At 55.2% G+C, this 21,361-nt stretch overlaps 1 protein-coding gene across 1 annotated transcript in view; it reads right to left on the bottom strand.

Moving 5' to 3' along the window:
* LGR6 (leucine rich repeat containing G protein-coupled receptor 6) overlaps positions 1 to 20,294 on the bottom strand; it is a 172,279-nt gene extending 151,985 nt beyond the window's left edge. Inside the window, exon 1 of the mRNA XM_054648754.2 lies at positions 20,050 to 20,294. Coding sequence (XP_054504729.2) covers positions 20,050 to 20,291 — 242 coding nt within the window. The 5' untranslated portion in view covers positions 20,292 to 20,294. The remainder of the gene's footprint in view (positions 1 to 20,049) is intronic.
* Positions 20,295 to 21,361: the final 1,067 nt, after the last annotated feature.

Here is a 21,361-nt window from a genome sequence, read left to right as displayed (position 1 = left end):
CAGAGCCCCTGCAGGCTCCCAGAGCTGCTGGAAAAGCTCTGCTGGTCACTGAGATTGGGAAGGGCTGCAGGGCTGAACCTCCTGTGAGGAGGATTCCCTGGGTTTATCCATCTCACCCTTCCAAAGGCCAGAGGAACTCAGATTTGGGAATCATGGCTGCATACAGGAGCTCTTCCATCAAACCCCAGAGCTGCCAGGGCAGCAGAGCCAGTCAGCTCCACTTTTCCTGTGTAGACAAAACCCAACTCCAAGCTGAAATTTCCTTAAGACACATCTTGTATTTCAGGATTTTTTGATGGTACTTTTCCTGCGAGGAGCCAGGTCGCTCTTGTGGGAGTTTAGCCATGGAAAAATTGCTGTGGATGGACCTGACTCATCCTCCCCCGCTCCCCAGTGTGAGTCAGGTGCTGCGGTTCAGGTGGAAAGTGAAACCTGATGCTCTGCAGAGCCTGTGACAGGAGAAAATCCCCACAGGATTGTCCTGGGGAGTCCCCCTCCAGTGCCTGCCTCACTTATGGCCCCCTGTTAATGAGAACAGGGCAGGACCAAGGAGCAGCTGATGGCAAAGGCTGCACAGACCCACAGTGCATTAAGGATGGAGCTGGCCCTGGATCAGGAATGGTGTGGCCAGCAGGAGCAGGGAGGTCACTCTGCACCTTTACTCAGCACTGGTGAGGGCACACCTGGGGTGCTGTGTCCAGTGCTGGCCCCTCAGTTTGGGAAGGATGTTGAGATGCTTGAGTGCGTCCAGAGGAGACAACGAGGCTGGAGAGGGGCTGGGAACACAAACCCTGTGAGGAACCACTGAGGGAGCTGGGGGTGCTCAGCCTGGAGAAAAGGAGACTCTGGGGGACCTTATCACTCTGTACAGCTCCTGAAAGGTGCCTGTGCTCAGCTGGGGCTGGGCTCTGTCTCCAGGAGCTGACACAACCAGAGCACACAGCCTCAAGCTGTGTCAAGGGAAATACAGGTTGGGTATCAGGAAAAAGTTTTTCACAGAAAGGGTGATAAAGTTCTGGAATGGCTGCCTGGGGAGGTGGTGGAGTCCCCATGCCTGGGTGTGTTTAACAAAGCCTGGATGTGACACTGGGTGCCAGGGTTGAGTTGAGGTGTTGGGGCTGGGATGGACTCGATGATCTTGAAGGTCTCTTCCAACCTGGTCATTCTGTGAATTCTGTGATTCTCCATGTGCTGCATCCAGGCTGCCCTGGCAGAGCGTGATGGGTGCTGGAAGGGGCTGGAGAGGGCAGGACACGGCTCTGGTGCAGTGCAGGAGGAGCAGAGCCCAGGAGCTCCCTCCACACCCAGCGACACCAGGAGCCTGCTCCAGGCTCCACTGCAGCCTCTGAGCTGCTCAACCCTGGATGCTGAGAATTTTAAACTTTCTCTGCTTCCAGGCAATGACCCCCAAGAGAACACTGCATTTGACCTGAGGCCATGGAGAAGCTTCCAAAATGGAATGATGGAACTGGGATTGTGGGTGTGGAGTGTGGATAGAAGTGTGTGATATCACAGGGTGGAAATCTTAGAGTTTAGAGGTTTAGAATGTAGTAATATATATAAGGCAAGATGGAGGTTTTAGGGTGTGGCTGATCCTTCTTCTTCACCTTCTTCTCCATGGGTTTGAGTGGTATTCTGTAATTGGTTAGAAAAGTCTGCATTGTCAACTTTGGGTGATTAGTTATTGGGTTAAAAGCAAAAATAATGTAGGTGTCCTTTCTTAATTGGATAGTTTAGCCTTAAAAGACCTTGTAGAGAAAGATAGTTTGCCATTTGGTAGCTTGTTAGTAGAATGCTGTAGAACTCACAGCTTGTGGGACTGTAACATAGATAAGAAATAATAAACATTTGAGCCCCAACACAAAATACCATCTTGAGCACTTTCAATCCTGACCCTGACAGAGGCAGAGAAGAAGATAAGGAACTGACACTGAGCCCTGTGAGGACACCAGCTCCCAAACTCCTCACACCTAATGGCCCAAACACCAGGGCCTGATTTTGTGATGTCTACAGAGCAATCAGGGTGTCTTGTAAAGAATGGTGAAAATGTCTGATTTCACTTTTTATGCTAAAACTGCTCAGGAATTGCTCCTACTGGAGACACCATTCCAAAGGCCAGAGGAACTCAGATTTTGGGAATCATGGCTGCATACAGGAGTTCTTCCATCAAACCCCAGAGCTGTCAGTGCAGCAGAGCCAGTCAGCTCCACTTTTCCTGTGTAGACAAAACCCAACTCCAAGCTGAAATTTCCTTAAGACACATCTTGTATTTCAGGATCTTTTGGTGCTACTTTCATCTCCAATCCACATATTGCAGGCCTATAATAATAATAATAGCAATAATAATAGTAATAATAATAGTAATAATAGTAGCAATAATGATAATACCTTTTGTATGTACATAACACCTTTCATCCAAGGATCTAAGTCACAATTACAGCCCCACACATTCCTGCACATTACAGCCCTATAATTCTAAGACTGTTCAAGTATCCAGACTTCAAAGGGAATGTGGATTTCCCCTCCAGCCCAGTCATGGTGCCCAACATGCTGGAGATGTTTCAAAGGTGTTTCAAAGGTGCCTTGGCAGTAGCCAGAGGTAGTCAGAGGAGCTCTCTGAAGCTAAAAGGAGCCGTCATGGGTTCTTCCCTTCCCTCTCCCAGCCCCTCTTTAGTCTCCCTGGGAACTCAGCACAGCCCTGGGATGAGGGTGATGCTCCCATGAGACCTTTGTGTCTGTGCAGTGGGAGGTGAAAAGACAGAAATGTTGTTGAAAGGAAAAGCAAGTGACAGCACAAGCTCATCTGGATGACTGTGACTTCCAGCCAAGGTAAAACCCACAGCATTTTGGTCAAAAGTAAGTTCACAGAAAAATTGTGTTCCACTAAAAAATCAGTGAGGCTGGGGGAAATGGTGAGATTTTTCATTGTAAGACCTTTTTTAAAGGGTTCAAAGATTTTCAGATGACTCAAAAAAGAAAAGTACTCTGGTTTGGGTCAAAGCAAAATGGTTTGGGGATAGTCAGAGCAAACTTGTTGTGTTTTGGTTTGGTTTAGTTTTAATTGCTTGGGAAACCTGAAGAGAACTTCCCTACTTGTTTAACCCAAGCCAGCCTTTTCCCTCCTTTTTAGGCTTAGCAAAGAGCTGCACCAGCTGCTATTTACCCCAACCATTCAGGAGGAATTGTGCTGCAAGGAAGGGAACTTCCTACAGACAACAGAACTGGGGTTTCCAGCATCCCTGGCCAAGCTGGGTTCACTTCCTCACTGGGGTCCTCCAGTGCTGCCCAGGAGCTCTGAGAGCAGAGCCTTGGCTGTGAGGAGTTTCTGAGCAGCTGCTCTGACTTGTGGCTGCTCCAGCAGTGAGCAGTGATGAGGCCAGCGGACAGGAAAGGCAGCCCCTAAACCTGAGAGTTCAGTGGTGCTTTTCTTTGTGTTGTAGCTGAACAAATGGAAAGCTCAAGAACTTTTTAATAAACTTCTAAAAGGTATTTTAGCTTGAGAGGTCCAGACATGTGGTTGGAAAGTGCAGAGAGTCTCCAGCTCTTCCAGAGCACTGGTTTGAGCAATTGATCTCACATCACGTTGGGAAGGGGTTATTAGTAGTGCTTTAAAGATGGGGAGACTGAGGCACAGGAAAAGAAAAGGGCTTTGGGGTCAACCATAAGGCTGGGACAGGGCTAGAGACCTGTTCCTCGTGCTGCACTGTCCTTTGTGTCTCCCAGCTGTATCAAACAAGGGATCCAAAGCTTGTGGGACACCTGCCCCCTAAAGTCTGAGTCCTTGTGTCCCTTCACCAGGAGAAACCCTTTCCCCAGAGCATCTGTGAGATGTTAGGTCTCCCCTGGAAGGGGACTGGGTGCACCCCAGAGTCTCGCCAGGTGAGCCAGGGCTCTCCATGGAGGAGCAGGGCGGTTTTCACAGCGTGAGCGAGCTCACCTCAGACACACCACACTAACCAGCATGGCTGCTGCACATTTCCTCTCCCCCTTCTGCAATAAATCACAGCTTCCAGCATTCATGCTTTTGTCACTAATAAATCTTCTGCTGTCTTACACCACATGAAAGCACAACAATACCTAAACTGGCAGGCACTTCCCTGCACGGGACGCAGCTGCAAACACAACCTGCAGCACAGGAACCTGCTGCCTGCCCTGAGCTGGAGAGAACTCACACTCAGCAGGTAAAGGAGGCCTGCTCCATGCTCTAGAAAGACCTACATTTGTTGATTTAATTTTTTAAGATTTTTTAAGCTTTCTGATGTTTACATTTTTGTAACAAACTTTCTGTAAATAACTTATTGTTTTGTATTCTTTTATGAAAGAAGAGAAATTTGATAGACTGTTTGTTCAGAGTCATTGGAGGGGTAACACCTTCACTTTCTAATCTACTGTCACTTTTAGAATTCTATAAATGTTAGAGTCAGAAAATAAACTTCTCTTTTTACCTTGACAACAACAGTGTGTGTGCATTGTGTTATTTCATGTCCTGTGGTGACACACATGGAACACCATCAAACACACCTGTGCAACAGGACCTCATTAATGCATGGAACACACTGCCACAGGAAATCAGGGCAGCACACAAACCTCACCTGCACCTCTGATCAGGGTCCTGTCCTGGCTGTGGTACCTTTGCTTCACCTGAGCCTAAAGGTGCATCTCTGCCCTTTGCTGTATGAGGGAACCTTCCAGTTTTGGGATGATATCTGACCACTGCCAGCCCTGTGGCCAGGAGAAGAGAGGCAGAGAGCAGCTCTGTGGGTCTGCATCTTCTCCTTCCCTTGGGAGCAGCCAGCTGAGCACGAACAGCACAGAACCCTGGCTGTGCCTGAGCCAGGGTGAGCCAGAGCTGCCTGGGGAGTGCAGCGAGCCCAGGGGAGGCTCTGAGCTGCTCACAGGGCTGGAGCCCCCCCTGCTCTGCAGCCAGGCTGGGAACTGGGGCTGTCACCTGGAAAGAGCTCCAGGGAGAGCTCAGAGCCCTTTGCAGTGCCTAAAGGGGCTCCAAGGGAGATGGAGAGGGACTGGGGACAAGGGCCTGGGATGACAGGGCAAGGGGGAATGGCTTTGAACTGCCAGAGATATTGGGATATTGGGCAGGAATTGTTCCCTGTGAGGGTGGGCAGGCCCTGGCACAGGTGCCCAGAGCAGCTGGGGCTGCCCCTGGATCCCTGGGAGTGTCCAAGGCCAGGCTGGACAGGGCTGGGAGCAGCCTGGGGCAGTGGAAGGTGTCCCTGCCATGGCAGGCAGGTGGAACAGGATGAGCTTTCTGGTTCTTTCCAACCCAAACCCTCCTGGGATTCTGTCATTCTAAGATGAAGTGCTCACATGGCTGTTTCCTTTCTCAGCCCCCAGGCCCTGAGGGGCTGGTGCAGGGGACACTTCCAGGGATGCAGAACCAGGGATAAAGCAGAACTGCAGAGGTTGTTTCCTGCAACCAGAATTTTTTCTTGTGTCCTCAGGGAAAGACAGAAGAGGAATTTCTATCTAAAGGTGCAAATGTCTTTCCTGCAGGTTTCATGCAAAGATAAATATTTGCTTTACTGAGGTTGAGAAATGCCCACAACTGTGAATTCTCTTGAAATTTCAAGACACAATTATACCCAGAGCCATCCCCACATCAGGTGACATCCCTGGGGAGGTGACTTGTGCCTTCTGACCCTGCAGGTCCCTGAGATCCCTGATGCTGCCCCACCTCACAGTGCCACAGCCCCCATTGCTCCATGCTGGCACAGCCAGTGCTGGGAGGTGGCACAGGCAGGGGTGTTCCAGATTGCAATGCAAGATGTTTTCAATTACCATCTGTATGGCAGATTATCTTTCACCAGTGGGCAGTTTGCCTTATCTCTCTCTGAGTGACCACAATCACTCCTCCCTTGGGAGGGGACACCTGCTGATAACAGCCATTGAATGTCCCTGCATGGCTGATAAGAACTACAGCATCCCATTGGAAGATGTGAGCCCAGAGGGAGGAGCCAAGCATTCCTACCTGGATAGAATCTGGAGATTCTGGAACACCAGCACAGCTTCTGCACTGGATTGCCCAGAGGAACAGCAGCTGCCTCTGCCCCTGGATCTTCAGAGGCAGAGACTGCACCTTTCTCCAGGATCCCTGCTCCAGCAGAACCAGCCCTGGCACTGCAGGAGGGCTGAGCCACAATTCCAATGGTTCTGCTGCCAGCACCCTGACCCACAGGGTGTCAGGCTGGGCTCTGACTCTGGCAGTGTTGTTCTAAGGTACTGCATTGTTTATTTTATGCTTTTATTATTTTCTTCCCTATTAAAGAACTGTTATTTCCTGCTCCCATATTTTTGCCTGAGAGCTCCTTAATTTAAAATTTATAACAATTCAGAGGGGTGGGGAGAGTTTACATTCTCCATTTCAGGGGAGGCTCCTGCCTTCCTTAGCAGACTCCTGGCTTTCCAAACCAAGACAAGGGGGAATGTCCCAAATGGCCTTCAGGGCTCAATGTCACCTCACCAAACCTTTCAGCCTGCTTGCCCCTGGTCTCCCTGCCATACTTGGCAGAATAGCCAAATTTCTGCTCCCTTCCAGCCCTGTGGTTCCCACCGTGGCACATCTGATGGGATGACACGTGGTTCTTGGGCTTCACCTTGCCTTTGAAGCAAGGGAATGTTCCTAATTGGAGCCCCACGGGGATGTTCAGTGCTGGAAACCATCCTGTCTCCCGGGCTCTCTTTGTAGTGGGGCCTGTGGCTGCTCACAAGAACAGACAGCCTGTCCCTTGAGCATGTCCTGGCCTTATAGGTGTGTTCTACTGCTCCACTCCCATGGGCACTGCTTTTCATTTGCAAATCCTTTAAAGGGCTTGAAACAGCTACAGGAAGGCTGCAAACAAGGCAAAGGGAGACAGAGAGCTGTGGATAGCCTGAGAGACCTGTCTGTCCATGGAGGGGAGGAGACTGGGAGCTGCCCTCCTTCATCCCTGCCAGCAAAGCCTGGGCTGCTGCAGCTGGGAATGGTTTTACATGAGCCCTTTTTGGGTCCTTGATGCATCCCTGCAGGACTGGAGGCATCACCTGAGCTTCCCTGGGTCCTGCCCCTGCTCTCCATTCTGGCACAGCTCCTGCCTCCCCACGGGCTGGAGCCCGGCTCTGTTTCAGCTGGGCAGGACGTTTGTCCTTGGTCCTGCTGCTCCTCACAAAGACCTTTTCTGATCTCTTTCCTGCTCCTACCAAACTCAAGCCATTCCCCTGCCAGCCCTGTCAGCCCTGCCCTATGCCTTCCCACCACTTTTCAGAGCGCTGCTTGCTGATCCCTGTCCTGGCTCCTCTCCTGTCCCTCCGGTCCCTGTCCCACCGGCAGGACTCCGTCCCTGAGCCCAGCCCAGGCCCTGGGGCAGGACCTGAGCAGCAGCTCCAGAGGCAGGGAGGCATTTCACACCCCGGCTGCATGGGCGGTGTCCGGGGCAGCCCCTGCCCTGCCCTGGGCAGAGGGAGCTCCCCAGAGGGGTCCCTGGGCTCCACTGCAGAGCTGGGAGTGCTCTGCTCCCCCTTCCCTCCCCAGAGGCTCCCTGGGCTCCCCCTATTCCCAGAGGGCTCCGTGGGTTTCCCCTGCACCCCACAGGGGTCCCTGGGCTCCACTGCAGAGCTGGGAGTGCTGTGCTCCCCCTTCCCTCCCCAAAGGGGTCCCTGTGCTCTCCCTATTCCCATAGGGGTCCCTGGGCTCCCCCTGTTCCCAGAGGGGTCCCTGTGCTCCCCCCCCGTTCCCAGGGGTGTCCCTGGGCTCCCCCCGTTCCCAGGGGTGTCCCTGGGCTCCCGCTGCCTCCCCGTTCCTCCCCCGGCCGCCGCTGCTCCCTGACCCAGGCAGGTGCAGGGGGGGAGCGGCGTTCGCAGCCCCAGCGCTGCCTTTGGCACCGGAGCCCCCAGCAGAATCAAAGAGCTTTTCAAAGCAAACCTTCAACTGCTTTAATCGCCGGCGAGAGCTCCTCCCACACACATCTAAGGGCCATGAGCTCAGTGTTTTCGTTGCCCCGGGCAGATTTATGAGGTTATTCTTGAAGAAAGGGCGGGAGAGAGGGGAGGCTGTGGCATATTGCTTAGCCCGGGGGGCGGGCAGGGAGCGGGGGGAGCGAGGGAGGCTTTGCGCTGCAAGGACCTTGCAGGGAGCCGGGCGGTGCAGGAGAGGAAAAGCGGGATGGGGCTGGGCGAGCTGGAACCCAGGGCTTGTGGCCGGCCAGCAGCAGCTCCCTCCATCCCCCGGCTCCTCCATCCATCCCCGGCTCCTCCCTCCATCCCCCGGCTCCTCCCTCCATCCCCGGCTCCTCCATCCATCCCCAGCTCCTCCATCCCCCGGCTCCTCCATCCCCCGGCTCCTCCATCCATCCCCGGCTCCTCCATCCATCCCTGACTCCTCCATCCATCCCCCAGCTCCTCCATCCATCCCTGACTCCTCCATCCATCCCCGACTCCTCCATCCATCCCCGGCTCCTCCATCCATCCCCCGGCTCCTCCATCCATCCCCGGCTCCTCCATCCATCCCCCGGCTCCTCCATCCATCCCCGGCTCCTCCATCCATCCCCAACTCCTCCATCCATCCCCAGCTCCTCCATCCATCCCCAGCTCCTCCATCCATCCCCGACTCCTCCATCCATCCCCCGGCTCCTCCATCCATCCCCAGCTCCTCCATCCATCCCCGACTCCTCCATCCATCCCCCGGCTCCTCCATCCATCCCCGGCTCCTCCATCCATCCCCGGCTCCTCCATCCATCCCCGGCTCCTCCATCCATTCCCAGCTCCTCCATCCATCCCCCGGCTCCTCCATCCATCCCCAGCTCCTCCATCCCCCGGCTCCTCCATCCATCCCCCGGCTCCTTCCATCCATCCCCATCTCCTTCATCCCCGGCTCCTCCATCCATCCCCGGCTCCTCCATCCATCCCCAGCTCCTCCATCCCCCGGCTCCTCCATCCATCCCCCAGCTCCTCCATCCATCCCCGGCTCCTCCATCCATCCCCAGCTCCTCCATCCATCCCCCGGCTCCTCCATCCATCCCCCGGCTCCTCCATCCCCAGCTCCTCCATCCATCCCCCGGCTCCTCCATCCATCCCCCGGCTCCTCCATCCCCAGCTCCTCCATCCATCCCCAGCTCCTCCATCCATCCCCGGCTCCTCCATCCCCAGCTCCTCCATCCCCGGCTCCTCCATCCCCGGCTCCTCCATCCATCCCCGGCTCCTCCATCCATCCCCAGCTCCTCCATCCATCCCCAGCTCCTCCATCCATCCCCCGGCTCCTCCATCCATCCCTGGTTCCTCCCTCCATCCCCCGGCTCCTCCATCCATCCCCAGCTCCTCCATCCATCCCCATCTCCTTCATCCCCGGCTCCTCCATCCATCCCCAGCTCCTCCATCCCTCGGCTCCTCCATCCCCTGCTCCTCCATTCCCCAGCCGGCACTGGAGCATCCCCAAAGCCGGGGCAGAGCGGCCGCGCTCCTCCAGCCGCAGCCGAGTCCCGGGAGGGTTTGCAGAGGAAGGAGGAGGGGGAGGCGTGCTGGCAGTGCAGCCTGTCCAGCCAGCCCGGCCCCAGCTCTGGCACAGCGGCTCCAAGCAGCCCCTGCCCTGCCCTCCCTCCATGCACCTGCTCCGCTTCTTTCTTTTTCTTTTTCTTTCTCTGCTTTCCCTTCCAGTGCAGCTCAGGCCAGGCTGCTGCCCCTCCTGCAGGGTGACCTGGGCACCAGCTGCTGACTTTGGGATGGGGCAGAGCTGTTCTGCATCTCCCCTCGTGCAGGAGTTGAATTCAGCCACTCTAGTGGATCCCTCCCTTCTTAATCAGCCTAATCCCAATAACAATCTACATCCACTCCAGAACAGAAAGCCTCACCTCCTTCTGAGAATGAAAATTCATTATAAACTTCAAAATCCCCATCAGCATAAAAACAGACTTCTACTCCCTTACCTTCTTCCCCATTGCACTGTTGGTATCATGATCTATCCTACAATTTGCAACATGATATATGGCCTCAGACCCCTACATTACAAAATTTTTCACCTACCTACTATTCTTCCTAATCACCATAACCATCCTAATCATTGCCAACGACCTATTTGTCCTATTCATTGGCTCAGAAGATTCCAGAATTCTGTGGAATCTGAAAGTGTCCCCATCAAGAGTCAGAGATCTGCTCACATCCAGATACCCTCACCACTTCCTTTGGAACTGAGATCCTGGGGATGTCTCAGGTGGGATGGCACTGTAGGCACAACCTGTGTCACCTGCATTGTCACCTGCATTGTTATCTGCATTGTCACCTGCATTGTCACCTGCATTGTTATCTGCATTGTTATTTGCATTGTCACCTGCATTGTCACCTGCATTGTTATCTGCATTGTCACCTGCATTGTCACCTGCATTGTCACCTGCAGCACTGCCTGTTGTGCCTGGAAGGACTTGAGGGATGCCCCCCTTGTTCATGGAGCAGTTTCCTCCATAGAGCACAGCATCCCATTAATGCCAGCCCTACCCACAGTGGGAAAACAGCAGCCAGGTAAAGGGAACAGTGCTGGACCCAAACCTCATGGCATAGAGAGCAGAAGGGAGCAGAGCCTTGGCAGAAAAGGGGCCTGGGAGATGAAGCAGCAGGAGGAAATGGGAAGAGATGTCATGGAACTCATTGGAAATTCAGAGACTTCTGAACTTCCTTTCCCTTGGGCCTAGAACAAAGAGCCAGCATGTCAATATTTAGTATAGAACAAAAAAAATTATAAACTGTGTTTTAAAAACAGCAAAATGTTTTGATTTGGTAGTCTTGAAGTCCTGTAATGTGAATATTAAATGGCCTATGGGTAAATGTAACACCAGCAGGTAAAAATATGTAAATGGAAACTCTTTTTTAGAAAGACACTGAAGTGAAAACACTGAAATAATCTCTCCTGATTGAACTTGTTACTACATTTCTACCCTTTACAGCCCCATGAACATTTTCATTAAGCTTTTCCTTTGCAATTAAATGAGATATTGCTTGGAAAACCATCCCACCAAACGTGCTCTTCAGGCAGCTCTAGGACTGACTTCACTATTAAGGCATGCTGAGAGCTCTGGGGCTCAGCCTGGAGAAAAGCAGCTCTGGGGAGACCTCAGAGCCCCTTCCAGTGCCTAAAGGGGCTTGAAGAAAAGAGGGAGAGCAATTTTTGCATGGGCAGCTAGTGACAGGATAAGGGAGAATGGCTTCCCACAGACAGAGGGCAGATTCAGATTAAATGTTCCTAAGAAATTCTTCCCTGTGAGGGTGGTGAGGCCCTGGGCACCTCAGGGTGCCCAGAGAAGCTGTGGCTGCCCCATCCCTGGAAGTGTTTGGGGTCAGGTTGGATGGAGCTTAGAGCAGCCTGGGCTGGTGGAAGGTGGAGTGAGATGATCTTTGAGGTCTCTTCCAGCCCAGACTGTTCTGGGGCTCTATGATTCATGGTCCTGCAGTTCTGGCTTTGCTCTGAGCACTCCCACCCCTCCCTCACTCCCTCCAGCCCCCTGACCTGGGCTCCCTCACCATATTTTGTCTGCTTGCTGAGGAGTTTGGTGTCTTTCCACTGCCCTGAGCCTGGAGTCCAGACACAGCCACGAAGCATCTGCAGAATTGTGCTCATCATCCTCAGTGCAGGGCTGAAGGCACACTGAGCACTGCCAGGGGACCAGGGCATTTCAGCTCCTGCTGGCCTGGGAGCTCCACCTTGCCCAGAGGACACAAAAGAACATTTGGAAACACTTGCTCAGGAGCTGTGCTGTTTCCTTGTTGCTGTACAGTTTCTCTCACAAGCTGTGCCTGGTCCCAGACATTCTCAGTTTGATTTTCTCCTCCTTGCAGGCTGGGGAGCACAGGACAGGAATTCCTGATTCTGGTTAGTGCTCATCTCCCTGCTCCAGAGGGAAACACCAGCCAGAGCCCTGGATTCAGTGCCAGCAGCTCTCCCTGAAGTCAGTCCTTGGTTTGGACCAGCCCCTTTGGGTGTCCCAAAGTGCCATTGAGCAGGAGTGCTGGGAGATGTTCCCCCTTGGGGCACTCACAGCAAAACACCAGCAAAAAGCCACTGTCACCCATGGGAGAGCCTGAGGCTGTGACTGAGGTGCTGGGCAAAGGGAGCTGAATCCCTGCCTGCCCCTAAAGTCTTTGGGATGCTGCTGGCAAGGATGCAGAGCACACCTGTGTCCCTGTGGAGTGCCTGTATGCAATCAGCAGATGGACTCTGTGGAGTCCCTCTGAAGGAACCCAAACCCCTGAAAGCAGAAAACCCTTGTCAGCCCTAATATTTTAGGTGTGGAAAAAAAAAAGCTCCTCAAAGCTGATAAATGGTGAATATAAACCTGTGAATGCACTGCAGTGTGCAGGGCTCAGCTCTTCATGTGTCCCTCACCAGCTTTATCTCCCTCATCCACAACCCCAAGCCCATAAACATTTCCCCTTGTTCCTGCTTTGGTTTCCCTTCTCCCAGGCATTCCCAAGGATGAGATTGCAGACTTTGGACTGTACAGGCATCCTGGATTGCAAGATAAGTCTGTGTTCTATTGCCATCTGTCAGAGCTGGGGCAGTTCTCTGCTGTTCATGGGGCAGTTTTCTTTATCTCTCCCACAACCAATCCTCTCTCCATGAAATATCCTCTGTTCATGGGACATTATTTATTATCTTCTCTCAATGGGCCAGTGAGTGTCCCTGCATGGCTGATCCAATTCCATCATCCCATGGGGAGATGCTCCGCCCAGGGGAGGAGCCAAGCATTCCTACCTGGGTACAATCTGAGCCTGGACCAGCACAGCAGCCTTTGCCCAGTGCATTGCCAGAGGAGCAGCTTCTGCTGCCCTGCATGGCCAGAGGGAGCCCAGGCCCATCTGCAGCAGCCCTGGAGCTGCAGAGGAAAACTCCCCCCTTGTGCAGGATCCCTGCTCCAGCAGAGCCACAGCTGGCACTGCAGGAGGGCTGAGCCCCCATGGGATGGGGCTGTGCCACCCCCCTGACACACAGGGGACAGGGACTGCTCTGACTCTGGCAGGGGTTTTTTACTTCATTTTTTAATATTTTTTATTTTCTTCCCTAATAAGGAACTGTTATTCCTGCTCCCATATCTTTGCCTGAGAGCCCCTTAATTTCCAAATGATAATAATTCAGAGGGAGGGGTTTACATTTTCCATTTCAAGGGAGGCTCCTGCCTTCCTTAGCAGACACCTGGCTTTTCAAACTGAGACAACAGGGCAGGAATGGCTCTTCCTATCAGTCTGCCAGCAGGAAGGAGGTCAGGCAGAGAGCAGCCCCAGTCTGCTGGCCAGCTGCAGCAGCATTTGGGAGTCCTGGGCTGCATTGTGGCCTGAGAAGTGGAAGGGTCTGGGAGTGAGTCTGCACCTCTGTGGTGTGTTTGGATGGGTCCTGCTGCAGCCTGGGGCTCCCGTGGTGACCATGGCACGAAGAAGAAGCTGCAGATGGGCCCTGGCACTGGGCAAGCATTGGGCACAGGATGGTGACTCACTGGTCTGTACACAATCACCTGGGCCAGGAGGGCAGCCCCAGGAAGGATTCAATTTACACTTTGCATTGGGATTTTGTGCTCTCTGCATTTTTGGCTGCTCCCTCTTTCTCCCTAGGGTGTGTGACTGTCCCAAAGGCACAGAGGGGTCTCTGTCACCCCTGCAGGAACCCCAAATCCTTGGGGAGCTTTAATCACCCTTCAGCCCCAACACCCTGCCCAGGCTTCCAGAGGGCAGCCCCACATCCTGCTGTGCCAGCTCCTGGGTGCTCCCCATGCTGGGGGTTCTGGTGGCTGTCCCTGCCACAGGGGGGCTGCCAGGGGCAGATGTTGCACATGGGGAGGGGTTTGGGCTGAGGGGAGCTCCTTCAGCTGCTGTGCTGCTGCAGGCACCAGCTGTGTGTGAGCCTGCAATCCTGCTGCCTCACCCACCTGCTGCTCTGTGGCTCTTTACAAAATGCAAATATCAAGAAAAAGGCACCTTTCCCTCACTCTGCCCTGTGCTGGACCCAGCACTGTGTGTCCTGGGAAGTGTCTTCTCAGCTTCAAACCATCCCTGTCTCCTGCACATCCCTGTCAGGGCTCTGTGGCACCTGATTCCAGAGGGCAGCTCAGAGGAGATGCCCTCAGAGGGTGATGCAGGGCCCCAGACTCCCAATGGGATGCTAAATTCCAGACAGGGTCTCAAAATGTCTCTGCAAGGTGAGAACAGCCCTGAAGGCTCCTGGTCCCGTTCTCCTCAAGGGAAAGAGTGTGGGGAATGAGGAGCCCTCTGTCTGGGCAGCCTCACAAGATGCTTGGTGATACCTGGGAGCAGCCAGGACCTGCTGCTTTTCCCTCCCCCAGCTGGTGCTGTGGCAGCAGCAGCCTGCCAGCCCCATCAGCTGTGCCCTGCCCCAGGCCCCTGCTGCTTTCCCAGGACACAGAACAGCTCTGCAGGCTGTGCCTGGCTCCACAGCGAGGTCTGCAGGGGCCTGGGGCAGGATCACAGCGGGCACTGGTGTTTCTGGGGACGGGCACAGAGCAGCAGAACTGCCCCACTGACCCCTCTGTGGGGCTGGGGAGACCCGAGACCCGTGGGAAGGGGGGGATGGCTCCTCCAGCTGAGCTTTGAGAAGCACCAGGCTGCTTCTGGTGCGTGGCACCCTCCAGGTTTGTGCCCTTCATCTCTCCCCCTGCAGTATCTGCCTTCCCCCTCTCCACAGGGCTGTGCTCCCCTGCCCTGGATTGCCAAGCAAATTGGATTCCATTTGCTGTTTTATGGCAGCTGGCTTCTGTTCATGGGCAGTTTTCCTTATCTCTTCCACACCCAGTGCTCCCTCCAGGGAGACATCTGCTGATAACAGCCATTGAATGTCCCTGCATGGCTGATAAGAGCTACAGCATCCCATTGGGTGATGTGAGCCCTGGGGGAGGAGCCAAGCATTCCTACCTGGATATAATCTGGGGATTCTGGAACACCAGCACAGCTTCTGCACTGGATTGCCCAGAGGAACAGCAGCTGCCTCTGCCCCTGGATCTTCAGAGGCAGAGACTGCACCTTTCTCCAGGATCCCTGCTCCAGCAGAACCAGCCCTGGCACTGCAGGAGGGCTGAGCCACAATTCCAATGGTTCTGCTGCCAACACCCTGACCCACAGGGTGTCAGGTTGGGTTCTGACTCTGGCAGTGCTGTTTTAGTTACTGCATTGTTTATTTTATCCTTTTATTTTTTTCCCTATTAAAGAACTGTTATTTCCTGCTCCCATATTTTTGCTTCAGAGCCCCTTAATTTAAAATTTATAGCAATTCAGAGGGTGGGGAGGGTTCACATTCTCCATTTCAGGGGAGGCTCCTGCCTTCCTTAGCAGACTCCTGGCTTTCCAAACCAAGACTTCCCCACTCTACCCCACTCTGTCCCACTCTGTCCCACAAGCTCACTGCTCACACCAGGGGGTTTGATCAGCCCTCACAAAAACAGGAGCAATAGTTAACAGTGTTACTGCTCTCTTTAAATATTGACTCGAAGAGTGCAGAGAAGCTGGAGCCAAAATCTCCTAGGAGCTGTGCAGGGGAAGGATGAGAGGTAATGGGCACAAAAGAACCATAGGAATTTGCAATTTGATATTAGGAAACATGGGATGGTAAAGAATGAGGAAAAGATGAGGGATTCTTAGAGATACTCCTAAGATTATCCAGTAGATTTGCCTGCTGGACAAGATCCTGACCAGCCTCACAAGGTGGACCCATTAGAATGTGGATAAGAGACCTCCCGAAGTGTCTTCCAGCCTAGGAGATCTGGGCAATCCTTCCAGTACCTCCCCATGTACATGGCTGGGGATAAGAGCCTGTCACAGCCCTCTAGACCTGTGCAGGGTGTGGGTGTGTGTGCTCCCTGACCAGCTGATGTCCACACGTGGCCATGGCACCACTGGTGTTGCCTTTCCATCCCAAGGTGGTCTCTGCTGAGACAGATTCTCCCTTTCTTTCCTGCAAGTGACAGCTGGACAGGCCAGCACATCCCTGGGGGGACCTGGCAGGCACAACCAATACGGTGTCATTTGTTTTTTTTGTGAAAGAGGAGCAGCCTCAAAAACTTGAGATCATTACCTCACCCCCAGCATTGCACCTGTCCCCTTGCAGGGGCTGGTAGCCAGTTCCATGGGGCTGAGGGGGTCAGGATTATAAATGGTTACAAAGCAGGTGAAATACTTTTGATTTTCTTTTCCCTCTTGGGTGTTAATTTGTAATGATTCCACTCTCTAGTAATTTTGATTTTGTTTGCTTTTGAACAAATTTTGAATGTTAAATATTCCCGTGTGACTATGAGGAGTAGTTTATTTCCAGCTGCCTCACTTTAGAAAACACTTGGCTGGTGTTTTATTTTTGCTTGTTCCTTTTGCATCATTGCTACTTTTCCTTTCTCATTAACTGCTCCTCACCCCTCCTGGGGCAGGGGCTGCCCTGAGCACCTGCACCCAGCTGCAGGCACCTCCTGGTGACAGCCAGGGGACAGCTGGGGGCAGAGCTGCACCAGCCCCTGTGATTCCCTGGGCAATCTGAGGTGGGGCTGCTCCTCCAGGTCATGTGCAGGGTGGGCAGTGGTGCCAGGGATCACAGCCAAGACAATATTTTAAGCACCAAGAAGCTTTTCCCATTTTCCCATCCTCCTGTGAGCCCCTTAGAGCAGTGACCTCTCTGCTGCACAGGAACCTTCCCCAATGCAGCTCCACTCTCCTGCACCCCCAGCTTGGTGCAGTCCTCTCCAGGGAGCCCCCAGCAGCTCCAGCCCCCTGTGCTGCAGCCCCAGATCAGCTCTGACACACACTGAGGGACAGAGAGGGGGTAGGTGACACAGGATGGCCCTGGCACCTCAGCTGAAGGGGAAATCTCTCCCCTCTCCTGGACCACAGCTGCAATTTCACCAGCGATGGAATTTTCACCTCTGAAAACACCTGGCTTGGGATGGGTGGCATCGGGGCCGTGTTCAGAGAGGTGCAGAGTGAGCAAGGACAGGATTCTTGCAGGGACACAGGCACCGGGGGTGGCACCAGCTCATTAGTGTGAGGCAGCGTCTCATCAAGGGTGATTACAGGATCCTTCCTTTTGCTCCGGAGGAAATGCTGCTCTCACAGTGCCAGCGACTTGCTGACAACACAGGGCACGGAGCAGAGAAGCTGGGAAGTTTTGTGAGCAGCTGCCCACCAGCTCCGTGCTCCTGCTGCCCTTCCAGGGCTCCCTCTTCAGCTCTTGTGGCTCTCCAAAGCACTCCAGCATTTCTTTATATATTTGAATGGGGAGTTCAAGCCTGTATTTCCACGAAGAACTTAGATTTCACTCCTATATCCACGCTTCCTACAAAATTAATGCTGATTTGCTGTGACAAGCCAGCCCTGGCTGCCCACTGTACCTGATCTCACCTAACTTGCTGACAGTAGTGACAGGAGCAGGGAGGAACCCAGCTCTCCAGGGCTGCTCCAGTCATTCCCAGCTCATCCTGACTCTGCTTCCATCACATCTGTTCGGGGCTCTCCCTGGCAGGGTTACTGGGGAAGCACCACACGGGTCGGTTTTCCCAAAGGGGAAGGGAGGGACGAACACCGAGGCTCCCCCGACACCGCCGGGCCCGCCCCGCTCCCGAGCGTCCCCCGGGCCGGGCCAGCCCTGCGGGACCGGGGCTGGGGAGGGGAGGGGGCTCTGCCCGGGCACGGGGACACCGCGGTCACCGACGGCACCGTGAGAGCCCCGGGAGCGGGGCCGGGACAGCCCATGGGGGCTACAGACACCGGGAATGGGGCTGGGACAGAGACGGGAACGGGGCTGGGACAGACACCGGGAACGGGCCGGGACAAACACCGGGAACGGGGCTGGGAGAGACACCGGGAACGGGGCCGGGACAGACACCGGGAATGGGGCCGGGACAGACACCGGGAACGGGGCCGGGACAGACACAGGAACGGGGCTGGGACAGACACCGGGAACGGGGCCGGGACAGACACCGGGAACGGGGCCGGGACAGACACCGGGAATGGGGCTGGGACAGACACAGGAACAGGGCTGGGACAGACACCGGGAATGGGGCCGGGACAGACACCGGGAACAGGGCTGGGACAGACACCGGGAATGGGGCCGGGACCGACACCGGGAACGGGGCTGGGACAGACAACGGGAACGGGGCTGGGACAGACACCGGGAACGGGCCAGGACAGACAGCGGGAATGGGGCTGGGACAGCCCATGGGGGGTACAGACACCGGGAACAGGGCTGGGACAGACACCGGGAATGGGGCCGGGACAGACACGGAGAGAGCGGGTCCGGTACAGCCCATGGGGGCTCGGGGCCGGTACAGACACAGGAACGGAGCCGCGGCCAAGGGACAGCACCAGCAGCGTCCCGAAGTGCGGGGTGCTCCAGGCTGCCCCGAGGGTCCAGCCCCGCTGAAATCCAGGGCTGCACCCGCTCCGGGCCGGCAGCACCTCCAGCATCCCCCCCTGGTCCATGCACAGGGACCCGTGTCCCAGCGCTCCGTGTCCCAGCGCTCCGTGTCCCTGCTCCAGCCACCGTGGGCAGGTGACGGCGGCACTGAGCTCCGGGAACACCGGAATGTCCCTGGGCTCATGGGACGCTGTGCAGCTCCCAGCCCAAGGCACAGCCCCGTGGGGAGGACCTGCGGCGTCTCCTCTGAGCAGTGGCACCAAGGGGTGCCCCATCCCGGGGCACCTCAGGGTGAAGGGGGCGCCTGGTGGGGCTGCCCCTGTCCCCACAGGAGCAGGCAATGCTCTGCATTCTCCCACATGGTCCTGTGACTTCTCGCTCGTGGGCAGCCGGTTCCAAACCAGCCCCAGGGACAGTTCTGTGCAGTCACACCTCATGTCACAAGTGGTTCCCTCTCCCAGGGGAAATACAGCCTGCATGACACATTTCTCTCATCTTTCATGGTCTCCAGCGAGCGTCGTCCTTCTCCTGCCTTATTTCCCTCCCAGCTAATCCAGCACAGCTCGGGCCATGCAGTGGCTGGCACAAGACTGCGCTCCTCAGGCGAGCGGGAGGAGCAGAGCAGCTCTCACCCAGCACTGGCAGCTTCCACCTGGCTGTGCAGAGCCTTCCTGGGCGGGTTTGGGTGCTCTGCCCTGCCAGCTGAGCACCTGCGCCTTTGGGGGAAAAGCACCCCCGTGGTCTGTGTGCCGTCCCCTCTCAGCAGCGAGCACAGCGTGAGCATCCATCCCCAGCCCTGCCTGGGGCTGCCGGCGCTCCCTGAGGGCTGTGGCACACACGGCTTCCCCTGGCACTGCCCTGGCTGCATTCCGAGCCGGGAATGCCGCGCTCCTGCCCAGCCTGCTGCCAAACAGCTGCCGCTGCAGCGCTGAGGACGAGCCCAGGAAGCATCAGGGATAACTTGGCTCCCTGAGAGAGATGTTTCCTCTCCCGCTTAAACCCTGGGATTTTCCACAGCCGTTTATCAGGATCCTCAGCCATCACCAGAATGATGGCACCGAGACCACCTCTGGGGATAGAAATGAACGCAGCAGTCTCTGTCAATTAACCCTTCGGGGTATTAACATCAGAAGGGGTATGAAACATTCAGATAATCAATAATTCCTCAATAAAATGAATACATAAATCATCACAACACTTACCAACCCCCCAAACCTCTCCCAAGGCTTAAATATTCATTTTAAAAAGGCAGCTCGGACACTGCTGGTGGCCAGCACAACCCAAACCCCGCAAAGCTCTGAGTTATTGCAGCTATTGAAATGCTTGACAGAAGGATCCCAGAGCAGTTTGCGCTAATTGCTGTGTAAAAACACTCCATTATGTGCTCAGACAATCAAAATCGACCCGGCAAGTCAGTTCAGGGTCCGCTGCAATCCCGGAGCGGAGCAGAACATCGCAGCATAAACAGTGCGGGAGGAGGGGAGCCGGGCAGGTCCTGCCCAAAGAGCTGCCTTTTCCCTTGTAATTTCGCTTGGTTTCTAATTTCCACAGGAAATTTAATTTCGGGAATATGTGGCACCAACTTCCAAGGCGGAGGAAAGCCGCAGCTGTCGGAGGGCTCCGGGGGAAGCATTGCAAAGAGAAGCAGCGAGGGTTTAGGCTCAGGCTGTACTTACAGGTACGCGGTGAGAGGGCTCAGGCCGGCAGGGAGCTCCGAGAGCCCCAGCTCGGAGCAATCCACCGAGAGCACGATGCCATCCTGCTCGCAGTGGCACTGGGGCGGGCAGGGGGGCGCACCTGGCTCGGCGGGCACCGCCTGGCAGCGGGCACAGCCCGCCAGGACAAGGCCCCACAAGAGCAGCAGCCCGTCCATGGGCAGCGGGCAGCTCCGGGGATGCGGCCGGGCAAGGGGAGGCATCGCTGAATGATCTTGGTTATTGGGTTTCAAGGGCTGGGCAGGGGCGTGAGACGCTCCAATGGGAGGAGTTAAACTTTCTACTCTTTCCCTCTCTCTCTCTCTCTCTCTCTCTCTCTCTTAGAGCTGGCAGGAATTTCATTCAAAGGGAAGAAAGGGGAAAAAAAAAAGCCAAAAGGAACCTCAACAAATAAAGACCTGTTCATAGCTCCAGGATGCAGGCTTGTTTTGTAAGCGTGTTTTTGTGAGATAGCAGGGCAGGGGAAGGCAGAGCTGGCTCCAGCAGGGCAGAGGAGTGAAGCAGTGAGGCAGGAGTACCCAAGGCACTCCATGGGCTCCAGACTCAGGGACTGAAATACAACCCCAGATAAAGGACTCTGTGTCTGTGCTGGCTGCTGAACTCAGCTGTGGCTGGAAAGTCAGGGGAGAAGGGCCTGAGCAGCTCAGGACCATGCCCAAGGCTGTCCGTCTGTCTGTCTGTCTGTCCTGAGCTGTCCCTCTCCTTGCAGCAGGGGAGGTGCAGGGATGGAGCAGCAGTGTCCCAGAGCCCCATGGGGCACACGGTGCTGTGTTGGCTGTGCCCAGGTGTGACCAGGTGTGAGCTGTGCTTGCAGGAGCTGCCCTGCACCGGTGGCAGGAGAGGGGGCTGGGTTCCTTCCACAGCTCCCCCTAACCCTGGCTAAAGTGGCCAAAGAAGAGGAATAATCCATTGAGTGGGGGTTTGAAGCTGTGTCACCTGGAGCTGTGTCACAGACCCTGCCCAGGCCAGGGTCCCCTCACAGTGTCCTGGAACCTGTGGGGTGGGCACAACATCACATGTCAAGGAGCTGATGAGTTCTGGGGCAGCAGAAACACCTGCCCAGCAAAGGGTGCTGGAGCTGCACAGGAGATCCTGCAGAGGACAGAGGACAGCCCTGTGTCCCCTCTGATGCCAGCCATGGGCTGTGATGCCCTCAGGAGGGGTCACTGCTGTCACCCCATGGCAGGGGGCTGAGGGACAGGGGAGAGCCAGGCCCCACAGCTTGAACCCCCCCAAGTCTCAGTACAAAGCCAAGCACCTCGTCTGTAACAGG

Source organism: Agelaius phoeniceus, chromosome 25 (genome assembly GCF_051311805.1).
Source record: "Agelaius phoeniceus isolate bAgePho1 chromosome 25, bAgePho1.hap1, whole genome shotgun sequence".
Lineage (NCBI taxonomy): Eukaryota > Metazoa > Chordata > Aves > Passeriformes > Icteridae > Agelaius > Agelaius phoeniceus.
The sequence above is the reverse complement of the archived record's forward strand: the minus strand, read 5'-3'. Positions and strand labels throughout refer to the sequence as shown.